General features: G+C 46.1%; 1 protein-coding gene across 2 annotated transcripts in view; it reads right to left on the bottom strand.

Annotated features, from left to right (window-relative positions):
- SP3 (Sp3 transcription factor) overlaps window positions 1-11359 on the bottom strand; it is a 37051-nt gene extending 25692 nt beyond the window's left edge. The window contains exons 1-5 of one of the 2 annotated variants that reach the window (XM_068408212.1): window positions 11091-11359; window positions 10641-10765; window positions 10346-10462; window positions 1602-1692; window positions 330-1496 (exon numbers count right to left, since the gene is read on the bottom strand). In XM_068408212.1, coding sequence (XP_068264313.1) covers window positions 330-1496; window positions 1602-1692; window positions 10346-10462; window positions 10641-10765; window positions 11091-11097 — 1507 coding nt within the window. In that variant the 5' untranslated portion in view covers window positions 11098-11359. Of the gene's footprint in view, window positions 1-329; window positions 1693-10345; window positions 10463-10640; window positions 10766-11090 lie in introns of both variants that reach the window. The other variant, XM_068408211.1, reaches the window with a different exon arrangement.
- Between the last annotated feature and the right edge of the window lie 1943 nt (window positions 11360-13302).

Raw genomic sequence — 13302 nt, 5'->3', positions numbered from 1 at the left:
CCCCTCCACAATTTAGTATGCAGATCTTCTGCACGGTTAAGACTTAGAAGCACCAATAAACGTTGTATTAGAAGTGCTGTTAACTAATATGACCAGCAGTTTGGAGTTACAGGAGCTTATACTAGAAGTAGTGAGGTGGGACTATGTTCTATCATTACAGCGGTTTCTAATGGAACAGTAGTTTCAAATAAAATCTATCATCACTATGTTTAACCCACTGCATTTTGTAGGCTTCCGCAGCAAGACAATAATGGTACGATTATCACCATTCAAACCAATCACACGCAATAATAAAAAGCAATTTTCTGCGAAAAGAGTAAAATAAATACCTGCAGGACTGCCAGCATTTTCTCCTTGATGCAGCTGAATACCAGCAGAATCTATAGAGTTTACTGTAACTGTCTGTAGATTTGGCAACTGAGCAGTGCTTAGACTAACTGGAGTTGACGTCAACGCCCCACCCGCTGCAACTTGACCAAGAGTGAGAGTCTGCACAGGGGTTAGAGTTATTTGTTGACCAGGTGCATTCTGAATTTGCAAGTTCTGCAAGTTCTGAACTCCTTGCACTTGAAATGTCTGCCAGGTTATCTGCCCAGAAGGGGTCACTGTTTGTGCCTGAATTAAAAAAGTTCCAGGATTCAGCTGCAGTTGAAGATTTTGAAGAGCCTGTTGAGATATACTTTGACTTGCTTGCACACCATGGATTGTCTGTTGCGCAATACCTTGTACAATCTGGGCTTGACTGGTTGGCTGCTGAGACTCTTGAAGCTGTATGTGTTGTACAATTGGCTGTGCTGTGGAGACCTGAATATTCTGAGCCTGTGTGTCATCAGAGACTGATGCCTGGATGTAATTTCCCTGAAGATCAGAACTGTGAACTTGACCACTAGTTGTGGTCAAGTTGTTTGCGTTTTGTTCCAATATACTTGAACTGTCTATGGTAACGGGCAATTGTGATGAAGATGATGTTGGCACAAATAAGTCATTATCAGTGGCAGTTTCTGTAATTTCAGGAGAAACTTGCTCACCAGTCCTTTCAGAAGTATCTGAACTATCCATGGCCTGTCCAGTATTTATCAAGTGCCCATCTGCATTAATGCCTGCTGTCATGGCTTGAGAACCACTGCCAAGTCCCAGAGAATCTAGATCAACACTATTGATGGGTACAAAAGTAATATTTCCTGGCAGACCAAGAGGGACGTTAGCAACTACTTGTGCTTGGCCAGGAAAAGACGAACCACCAATTGCAACTCCCTGAACCTGGACTTGACCAGACTGTGATAAGATATTCTGAATATTAGCTGAAGGTGTTCCAGAGGCAATGATGGTTTGATTAGAGCCAGGAATGATCTGAATTTGACCAGTTTCTTGATTTATACTGCCATTATCAGAAGAGGCTGCAAAGCCAAGTTGAACCTGCTGACCATCCGCCGTCTGGATCTGGGGTATTACTTGGTATTGTACATTAGACACTGTACCATTCGACGAATCTGATCCTGGTGCAACAGAAAAGATTTGTTGATTTTGCAAACTCTGAATAGGAAGGACATACTGCCCACTTGAAGTTACTGTGGCAGCACCTGGAATCTGTACTATATTACCAGCTTCATCCTTTATAGCGGCAGGAGCAGCAGACAAGACCTCCCATCTATTTGGAGTTCCTGTTAATTGCACAGAAGCCAAATCCCCTGTCTGAATAAAAAGAAAAAAGAAAAGACAAAGTTAAAACAAGAGACACACAGACTATATGCTAGAACAGTCATGCAATTCAACACTGGAGACTGACACACTACTGGAAAACATGCAGTGTAGCCCATATGAACACCAGCAACTGGATTAGAACTACAAAATACATTTTTATAAGTGAGCTAATGCCTAAGCCAGGGTAACCAACCTGTGGTTCGTGAGCTGCATGTGGCTCGCGAGCAGGTCGAATGCAGCTCCTGTGCCATGGCTACGTCAGGTGACCAGCAGCAGGGTTATTCTGGTGTGGGGGCTGCTGGGTAATCCAAATCCCTGGCTAGCTGGCAGAAGCTGCTGGAGCTGTCATCACCAGGTTACCCTGGGACTCAGCTATGCTCTTTACCTAGCCCAGCACCTACTGCATAGAAGTGGGGGAATCGCTGTGAAGCCTGTATCTCCTGGAGCTCCACTCCCTTTTGACTCTGTGTTATATATGGTATAGATGTGCATGTTGTGACTCTCAGCAGTATGGAGAGTGTTAAGAAGTGACTAAGTCATAGGGCTGGGAAGATTGGATAGCCTCAGTTTAAGCTACACATAATACAAAGTCCTAGTGTTTATAAGCTTGTATGAGTTACTGTTTCACTAGGGAAGAATGCCTCTAAACTAAGGCCTTTTACACTGAAATCACAGTTGGATTAGCCATATGCATCTGTTGGGGGGGGGAAATCTATCTTCATTAAGTTGGAACAATAGAAAAGGTCAATGTTTCAGAACAGACCCCCAGATGGTTAAAGATTAAAGAACCTAAGGACTGATGTAGTATGCTTTTATTTCTTATTCAGTAAAGAAAAGGTAAATTGCACTTACCTCTCTTTACCAAAGCAAGCTTTTTCAGAATAGAGTATTAAGAAATAGATTTAACATCCTGCAATGCTTAGCACAGATTTGTGTAGTCAACCAACTTGGTATTGTAAACAACCATCAATCTAAAAAAGATGTAGTTAAGTTTCTCCTTATCTATTTCACGGCACTACAGTAAACCAATGGAATAACTTAATATTTAGTAACAAGTAAGTAACTTCTCTTACAACTCATTCAGCTCTGTGAAACAAATTCTGTCTCTTTGGCAGAGTTCACAGGACATAGAAAGAAAAGCTCTAGTTTGTCCTTCTGCACTGATCCTGTGATTGCTCCTGGTAGGGAAGTTACCGGAGCATATCACAGCTTTCTTCTGATGCTGCACTCTGACTTCCTTTAGAATAAAACATGGATATGCAATTTACAGCACACAGCTTATTCTTCTCTAACACGGCATTGAGACTTAGCCAGCCTGAATGAATCCTGCGGCATGCACCCGAGTGAATTTAGTCCACAGTGTAGGCTGGTACTTTGCTAGTTTCACTTTCTTATCCTATTCCGAGCTGCGTCACTAAAATGTTTCCATGTACAAGAAAAATACTCTATTTAAGTCTGAGTACTTATTAAAAAAATAGTTTTACTGTGCTTGGCAAGCTTCATTTCCAATAAGGAAACACACATCTTGGTTCTAAATTCTTCTCAAGAGCTGTACAAATAATAATTGCAAATAAAAAAGAATGCTAGCCTTCTTTTGCTCTCTAAGATATATATCTTTCGGGTAGTTTATTATACATACAGCATCACTAGAACAAAACTAATTTTATGGCCTTAATGCTTCAAGGCTCAGAAAGAGAAAACGGAGTAATGGTAATTCCATTTTATTATTTTATTTTCCTCTCATACTGATTAGCCTTTCATTTAAAGAACATATTTAAATCCTTAAGTCTTTCAAGCTTATAATTTATGAGATTAGAAAAAATTATGCAATATTTCATATCACACCATCTTATCTAGAATAAGGCAAAAAAATCCATTTTCCTCTGCTACCACAGTAGCTTTACACACTTGTGTTTAACGTTGTTTACACATAGGTACTGGTTGCTGAAATGCTGCTAAGAAAGTTCATAATTACTCAATTCACTAGTATACTTTTACAAAGTATCAAAAGACCCATAAAAATCATAGGTAAAGATCAGTCAGAAAATACCAAAAGCAAAAATATGACTGTTATATGTTTAATATGTGTCATTACAAAATAAATGTATAATATAATGTGCTGATACTATCTGTTAGAACAAGAAAGAAAAAGTAATAGGAACCATTAGAAGCGTGATCTAATTTCTCACTGATTTAAGACTATGTACCAGCAAATGTTGAATGTAGGCTATAACTGGACTGACCTAATACGCAATAGTATGTCTATATTTACTCATAGGTAATACCTATGAGTATCCTCCACAGAAACAGTTCAAAGGGAACATGTCTCCTTCATGATATGGAATTGATCTGTTATCCTTCTCCTCCCCAAACATATGTTGGCTTCCATATTGCCATTCAACGGTCTTTGTCCTTTTCATGTTCAGCACATATCTCTCCTCACCTTTTCATGATCTAGTGAAATCTTCCCTCAAATCGTGCTCTGTAAAGGTTTTAGCTCAACAGAGCCACTCTTTTAGTAGATGCACTTGTCAGTCCATAGAGAAGTTCAGGGTAGCCATGCATGTGGATATGAAGCTACTGCTACACATAGTATATGAAATGCCTGTTATTCACATGCTGCTCTTACAGCTGGCTATATCGGACACTACCAGATGAATCATGAGGAGGGAGGGGCAAAAAAAGGGTGAGGTTTTCAAGAAGCTATCTGGCAGCTATCAAAATTACTAGTATTAAAGCATGAAGAAAACCATATGGTAAAGAGTATTTGAGGATTATCTCTAACCTCAACTGGTCATCAACCTGTCATAACCAGCTTGACTGCTATACCCTTTCTCAAAGTCTGCTGAGTTAGTAGGACATTTTCTTGGACTCCTTTTCCTACTAAAACGAGCAGTAACCTTTCACTGCATCCTCAAGCAATTAAGCATTGTTGTAGTAACTCAAAGTTCTACCACCTATGTATGAGCAGCAACATCTACAGCCCACTCGCTTACTGATCTTTACAGCACAGTCCTAACAGACCAGAGTTTGAAAAATACCATGAAAAATACTTAAGACAGTAAAGATAAAGCAACTGTTTTCCTTATCAACTGATACTCAGACAGCAGTTATTTGGAAGCTGCTCCTTTAAGAGAAGGCTGGACGGTTGCAGTCCAAGGCTCTGTGTCAGAAGGAAGGGACAAAGATCTGAGGAAAGTTCAGCATTAGCACTACTCAGCCAAGGAGGAGAGAACAGGAAGCAACGGGGAGTTCACTGGAAGCAGTATCAGGAAGCAAGAGAAAGAGACAGGAACAGAGCAAAGAGAGTAGCTGGCACAAGGCACAGGAAGAATTAAAATCAAATGATACATCCACCTGAAGAAAGGTCAAGTACTACCAAAGAGTGGAAGTAACAACCGCTGTTCAGGCTGTCTTTTGATTCTTTAACAAGCCTTGTATAATTTCCAGCGGGTAAAATAAAGAGATCTTTCTAAGCAGAAATTCTCATCCCTGAAGAGTGAGGGGTCATGATAAATAAAAATCTAGTAATTGTCTTGTTCAATTTGTTTAGTGAAAATTAAAACCACATTTAGTCAAATGTGGAAGGAGACGAGAATCATATACAGAAGACAAAATACCTTTAAAAAGTTACCTAAACCATGTTGAGGGACAGGACTTGGGTTGAAAAAAAATAAAACATCCTTCACCAAATTAAAACTGGAAAGGGCAAAACCACCTCTACAAGAAGTGGTATATGTTGTAGGCACCTGCATTTCAACATATCAAATGTGATCAACTGGACACGTGCCATTAGCCTTCAGTATTTTATTGCTAAAGAACCACCAAACGTTCATCTGTGCCAGTCTATTGCGGACTGCTTTTTGCTGCACTTTTCAGAAAGTTACTTTTGCCCCATTTAGTCCTAGAGCAAAAGCATCAGCAAAATGAGCAGAGGTGGACAGATAATGAGTCATGAGCTCCTAAACATTTAAAAATCACATACCTAATGAACAAGATTGGCCACTGCCTCATCCAAATTGTTGTTTTATGAAAGAGTTAGGGCTCTAATGCATGTGTTTAATACCATGTGTTTACCAAGCTACAGTAAACTATCTGTGCATTCTTAGGTTATTACAAATATAAGATAAAACACACTTGCTTCAACTCTTTCATTAAGGTATGAGCTAATACATTCTATCTTGTATTTGCCATAGGTTAAAAACACGTTCAACATCAGTCACTGTGGTTCAGCTGACACAAAGGTACTTGTTAAGGCAAATTAATTCTGTTCCATGTTTCAGACCTCTGCCAATGAAGCCAACCAATTCAGAGAAATACATTTGCCCAAGTCAAAAATTTAAAGAATCAAAGAATGTTTCAGGGAAAAAGTATTATCTGGGGCTGCTTAAAATGTTATAAGACAATTCCAATGTGGTGAAACACATTTAACATTTAATTGTGTCTCATTTAAGGAACAGCTACATCTTTCTGCTTGAGATGGCCAACTGGACCCAAAACTTTAATAGCTTGTTTTTAATCAGCAGAAGTTCAGCACCTGTCTAAATTAAGACAATACAATATCCCTGACAGTAGTAGAAACAAGAAAGCTGCAGTATTAAAGGAACGAGACATGGAAACAAGGAGGCATTTTTAACCAGACTGTACATAACCTCATTTGTTTATTAATTATTAATCTATATATGTGTATTAATCTTTACATAACTGCATGCCAAACTAGAATTTTGTGTAGAAGTTTGTCTGAAATGGTTAATTTTACTCGTGCTTTCAACCCAGGTGCTGAAGGCTCTACCATATCATCCAGAAGTGCAAGAAAGAGGACCTGGGGCCTCAATTTTATCTTTGGGAAGGCAATGGAGCAAATAACCTTGAAAATAACCTTGAGGGGACAAAAAAAAAACCCCACACCTTCAAGAAAAAAAAAAGGTGATCAGAAGTAGTCAGCCTAGACTTAGGAAGGGGAAATGATGCTTAACTAACCATACAACTGACTATCAACTTTGTTGGACCTAAATTTTAGAATCTGTGTCCTCTTGTTTTCTCTGCTATGCACGGCTCTGCCACCTTCTGCTTTGCTTCTCCTTTTCACCTAATGCTAAAATCTTCACAGATGTTTAAACTGGAATTTATTACTAAATGAAAAAGAATCCTAAATCTGGAAGTTTGAAGTAGAATTATTAGTCAACGATAAACAGTGAAAAAGGAAGACCCAAACTAAAACTTCTCAGACTTTAAATTCCCAAGAGAGGGAAAGACATCCAGAGAGGTCAAAACATACAAGCTGTCGTTCTAGGTCAGGCAGTAGCACATACCATCCCAGCAAGGCTTTCATTCATACCAGCAGGAAGTAATATTCAAGGAGGAGTTTCCACGGCAAGCATTTGAACCAACCATGGATGCAGCAGTATGGCCACCAAGGGAAGATTCTCAGGTAAACAAGCCACAAACTCAAGGCCATCTACATTAAAACCAAACACCAGCAGGCAAAACACAAAGCACTGTGTTGGATGATCGCAGGTAGAATAAATCACGGTGTCAAAGCCTAAACTGAAAGACTGCAGTCTCCATCAACACACACAGATGAGATTAGCAGTAATGCCTGCTAGTATTTTGTCATCCAAAAGTATAGGTAAGCTCTAACCGGAATCCTGGGCCAAGCTGAAAACCTTGTGGCCTAGAGACGGCCTGCCCAGCTCACTGACAGGATGGAAGGGAGAAGAGGGTTGAGTTCTGTCAACTGTCTTCTTCACTTGCTTTCCATACCAAGCAGTTGCCACATTAGTCTTTTTATTTACACATTAATCCTTTCAGTGGCATAAAAGTGGCATCCACTCGAACAGCAGGCTTGGATTCAGATACCAACATAGAATCATAGAACAGTTTCAGTTGGAAAGGACCTCTGAAGGTCACTTGATCCAACCCTTGGGCTCAAAGCAGGGCCAACTAGATCACAGCAAACGCAATCGCATTTGCGCAGCTCTTCCCCAAATCCCAGACATGCAATACTCCCTGCATTCCTATGGGAGTTTTGTTGTTGCTGTTGCTTTTAAATCATACTCCTGGTCTCCTGGGGAGCAGCTGCAGCATACCATTTCAGCCAGGAAAGCAGTGTGCAGTAACTGGCTAGCCTAGAATACTGGCTCCAGCCCTGCCAGTCCCTACCAAGCAAATGTCAGTAAAGCATTAACAAAATAACCTCAAAACACAGCAAGGCTATCTTTATACATGCAAGGTCTTCCAAGTGCTTCTAAAAGGAAATGCCGAGTTTAATTCTACTATCCATTCCTATGGCTTGAGAGTTCTACCAGACATTCAGCAGTAGAACTGCAGTCCAGGTTTAGAAGATACTGGGAAAGGACTGCCTTCCCATTGCTATGCTAAGCGCCATCACTCATACACAGATATCAAACTGATTCATCTATACTCCTGGGAAAGGGATGAGCATCACAAACCCCAGGAAGACAATATGTCTGTGTCCATGCATACAGATTTCATTTTCCATATGAGTTATGAGGTACCTACAATTTAAGCCTTTTCAGCTCCTCCCTTCTTCTTCCACCCCCCAATAAGATACACTCAGGGGAACAGAAAAAAAAAAATCTTTATTGCACTAAACCACTTTTGGCATTCTGTTTTTCACAAGGAATATTTCAGGGACTTTAGTCCCTCCTCTCCCTTTATTAAGGTCATCTTAATTGACTCCAGTCCAGTGTCTAGTTCAGCTACTGTAGGTATCTCCTCCAATTTATATTTAGTTTCCACCCAAAATATTCTGAATCATTCAAGAGCTATGTTGCAGGAGTGTAAAAATTACCAGAACGCTATAACCTAAGTCACAGTGAATATGTAGGAGAGGCCTATCTGCATGTATGAGAAGTAGTGAGTGAGTTTATATTCATATTTAGTTTTAACTAATATTTTGGCTTCTCTTGAATTGCTTCTGCCCTGCCCTGAAAAGCCCCTTATACATTAAACACAACAGATTAATTTAAGAGGAATAAAGAAGTACTATTTCAAAACTGCTTTGCCCGTTTCGAACTATCAGGAACCATTTGTCCTGTACTAGCACTCTAGTGCCCTGTCAGACCTAGCACTGCTCATACTAAGCGATCAACCTGTCCTCAAAATGCACAATTCCAGCTTTAAAATGAGAACAACCGTAAGGTGGATATAGAAAAGCAAGCTATCATTTAAGCATCATTCATTTTTCAATGTATATGTTTATGCAAGAGACAGACCCAACATTCCACTTTTCAGCGCTGTATGCATCTGGTACTATGAAACAAATTTTAGAGGTATCAGGCACTTAATGTCTAGGAAGATTTTTAAAAGTGTACTGCTGAAGAAAACAAACAGGTTCAGCAGAAGACACTTGAAAGCGGGTCAGAATCTTAATATATTTTCGAGCTCTGTCATTAGTCTACAACCTGCTGCATGACCTCAGCCAACTATTTTGCTGCAGCTTCCCTTTATGTAAAGTAAGCCGAAATGTACAAATTAAAAGTATTTTGAAGCATAGCACTCGAGCATTTAGTAAACTTAATATTATCATTAACATTTTGACATTTGTTAAAAGCTTGCCAAAGCCACTTCATCCACCAGTACAACGCTTTGCAGTTTTCCTATTTGCAGAATCCTAAAAACATACTAGGCTGTTGTACAGTAAGTTTAAAAAACAAGACTTGCTTTAAAAAAGGAGCTTGTTTTAAAAGCCTTTTTGTAAAAAAAAAAAAAAAAAAAAGTAATATATGTGATTGCCCAAGGACTAAGGCCAAAAAATACTTCATCATCCCATTTTAAAAGGTATTTTGGAACTCCTTTTTAAGATACCGACATTTTTATGTATCAGGTATTTAGAAATGCCCAATCCCTTTTAACTTCACGAGCACATGTCAACAAGAGAGTTCAGCTAGACCAATTAAGGAACATAACGAGTTTCCATTAGGCTTTTGTTGTGGAGATGGTTAAACTAGCTTCTACAAGAATGCATTTCTAGTCTGCAAGATCCATCTCATCACACAAGGTCTCAAGGCCATCAAGGCTCCTTTCAGAGCCGTCAGCGCATGAGAGATAAGGACAGAAATCCAGTCTGCAATGCGAGGGACTGCACGATAACTGCACCTAGAAAAAACCGCGTCGATACAGGAAGCAGCTTTCCACCACCGCGTTCGCTTCTAAACAGCCATTTTACTTCTAACTACATCCTTTCCTACAGCCAGCCTTCATTTTGTGTCCCTGCCCGGGTGCGCGGCTCCGGGCGGACGGCTAAGCAGAGGATACCGGGGGTGCGCTCAGGTGGAGGTGAGATGCCTCCCAGCCTCGCCGGGTGCCGAGCGAGCCGCTCCGGTGCCAGGGCCGGGGGACGGAGGTTTCCCGCCTCCCCCCGTTTTTGAAAGTAAATGAAGGCGCCGCTCCCAATGGCGGGGGAGGGGGGAGCCAGGCTCCCTCCTCCTCCCGGGAGCCCGGCTCCTCCTGGAGAGGCAGGGGAGCCCGGGGACCCCTCTCCTGGCAGGTCGGCCCTGCTATCGTCCCTCCCCCCGGGCGGGCAGTGCCGTGTGTCCCGTCCCTCCCCCCGGGCGGGCGGGCTGGCTGTGCTGTCTCTCCCCCCGGCAGGCCGTGCGAGAGCGGCGGGGCGGGCACTCACCGCTCCGGCAGAGTGAGAGGCGGCGGCGGCGGCGGCGGCCTCATCCTCCTCCGGCGACGGCGGGCCGATCTTGCTGCAGGTGGCCGCCAGCAGAGCGAGCGGTGACGGCTGAGCGTCCTACCCACAATGGGCGGGTTCAGGGAGAGAAAGTGGGTGGCGGTTAGTGCGGGACAGCGACCGGGCTCCTCGCAGACGCGCACACAGGAAGCGGCGGCGGCGGCACCGGCTCCCGCACCCGCTCACAACGTGTCACCCGGGGGAGGGGGGGAAGGGGCCCGGCCGGGCCTGCGCTTACCTGCGGCGCGGCCGCCGCGGCGGAGGCCGAGGCGGCGCCGTTGCCGTGCTGGAGATACTCGCTGTGGCTGCTACTGTCCACGTCTAAGGCAGCCATTTCCTCTTGTTTCACGGGCTTCTCGGGAGCTGCGGGCACAGCGGGGAGGGGGAGGGGAGAGTCACTGACGGGAGCGATCACCCCCCTCCCTCTCCCTCCCTCCCTCTCCCCCCCCCCCTAACCCCAGCGCTCCCCCCGCCCTCCCGCACGGAGCCCTCCTCCTCCTCCTCCTCCTCCTCCCCGTGCTGCTGCCCCTGCCCCTCTTCTCCCTCCTCCCCCTGCTCCTCCTGCTGCTGCTCTCAGTGCCGCTTTCGCCTCGCTCGCACGCGGACGCTCGGGGGCCGGAGCGGGGAAGCGCAGGGCCGGAGCAGGAGCAGGGAGCCCCGCGGGGCGGCTCGGTCGGTGCGTACGTACCGGTCATGGTGTGAGTGCGAGCGGCCGGCTGGCTGGCTGGCTGGGCGGGAGGCAGGCAGGCTGGCTGGCTCGCACACAGGCCCTGCTGGCTGGGGCTAGGCGGCTGCCGCCGGGGACATGCTTATTGTGCTCACGGGCTGAAGCGGCGGCGGCGGCCCGAGCCTACTCCGGGGTTTTTTTTCCTATTTTGATTGACGGTGCGGGAAAGCCGAAAGGTGGGGCTTGCAGCGGGAGAGGGGGCCCGGCCGACACCGCCGCCCGCCCGCCCGCCTGCCAGCCCGGAACTCCCGCCTACGCCCGCGCGCGCGCGCTCATTGGCTGCGCCTCGCCGCCGCCGCCGCCCGCACTGGCCGCGCGGCCTGCCAGTCACCCGCCAGGGGCGGGGGGGGCGCCCCAAGCCGAGGCGGCTTCCTGTTTGCCCGGGCTGGTGCGAGGAACAATGAGCAGGACGCGCCGGGAGCCCGCGGCCTGCTCCGGCCCGGGCCCGGGCGGCTCCCGCGCCGCGGGGAGGCGACCCCGCCGCCGCGCTGCCGCCGCGCCGGGACGACGCGGCCCGCGGGGCCTGGCTGCCCGCCCGCGCCGCAGGGGTCAGCGCAGAGGCACAGCTGCGCGGCGGCGCTCTCCCTGTCCTCCCCCCCTCCCCCCAGCCGTGCAGGCGGTGCGGTGCGTGTGTGCCCGGGGGGCGCCGGGCTGGAGCCGCCCTCGTTTGAAATCTCCGTGGCGGGGGCGTCCCTCAGGGCTGGCGGCAGCCGCGGCCCGGGGGCGACGGCCGAGCTGCGCCTCGCCAGCAGCCAGCGCCGCCGCCGTGCTTTGTCCCCGCCGGCGATAAGATGTCGGCGCGGGGTCCCCAGGGGAGCCGGCCGGCGCGCCCGGGCAGGCCCTGCCTGGCGACGGCCCCCAGCCGCCGGGTGCCGAGCCCGCAGGGCAGGCCGCCCCTCCGGCGGGACGGAGGATCCGGGTCAGCGCTGGCCCCAGGCCGGCGGCGGCGCGGCCGCGGGAGCAGCAGCGCCATGGCCGGCCCCGCGGGCCGTTGCATAAGTCGTCTGGCCGTGGCGGGCTCGCACCTGGTTGGCCCGGGCGGGCTAAATCTAAAAAGCTCCTTTGCCTCTTCTCTAAAATAAAACCTATCGAGGATAAGGGCGCACGTAAGATTTTAACGCGACGCATCCTTCCGACAGGAGTGTCGCGGCAGAAACGTGCTCTGCTCTGGGCGAGGGAGCCAGCCCTTGGCACGAACCAAGGGTTTATGCCAGCAGGTTTTATTTTAGTCATGTTAAGGGGAATTACCATTCCCCTCGGCGTCAGTTTGCTGCTCTGTCCCTCACGTTATGCAACACAAAGGAAACCACCAGCTCCTGGATTGCTAAACTAGGGCAGGAAATATGTTTAAAGCATATAAGTATATGATGATACAGAAATGATTATTAGTGGGGCTTGTTTCTCTGTTACGCCATGTAGCTTGTGGAGGGTTCCGGTAAAGGGGAACAACTTTAGCTTGGCCTTTCCTCATGTCCAAATGCACGTGCAGGGTGACAGGACTGCGTAGGCTGAGGCAGTGATTTTTGACCCTTAGCTTGTAGACTCCCCTGATGAATGAGTTTGTCTTAGTTACCTTTCAAGTGGTGTTCTACGGAGTCCACGAATGAGGCTGAAAAGCACTGGACTGGAGAACTCAAACCTACTTTCCTGTTACAATATTTAATGTAATTATCACTGAGAATTGCCTAGGAGATACAGTGAGCATAGCATCATATGTCCATAGTTGTGCTGAGTATTTGAAGTCACAGGCTACCCAGATAAACCCGTGGAGAAGTTAGTAACTAGGAAATCCAGAAATACAGTGAGGATTTTGCACAGCCTCTCTGAGCAGAGAATGAACAGTGGTTTTTAATCAGTCCAGCACTATGACCTTGCGGTAACTGCCCAGGCTTAGCCTAGAAACTACTACAGAACAGGAAAAAATGCACTGAGAAAATGTGAATTTCATATCAGGAAGTTATGATGGAGGAAGACTGCAGTATCTTCCCTGTGAGTGGAAGGCTGCTCTTACTGTGTGATGTGTAGTTTTATTATTTTAAGCCCATTTACTTTTGCTGGTATTGTTGAGAGTGCCTTCAGGTGACTTTTAATAGTAAGTTGTAAATTAATCCCAAAGCTGTTTGTCACAATTTTTTCCAGAGTACCAAGAAAAACAAACCCCACTTCTGTTTTT

The sequence above is a fragment of the Nyctibius grandis genome, chromosome 9 (genome assembly GCF_013368605.1).
Source record: "Nyctibius grandis isolate bNycGra1 chromosome 9, bNycGra1.pri, whole genome shotgun sequence".
NCBI classification, from domain to species: Eukaryota; Metazoa; Chordata; class Aves; order Nyctibiiformes; family Nyctibiidae; genus Nyctibius; species Nyctibius grandis.
Note: the sequence above shows the minus strand (reverse complement) of the source record. Positions and strands in the feature narration are given on the sequence as shown.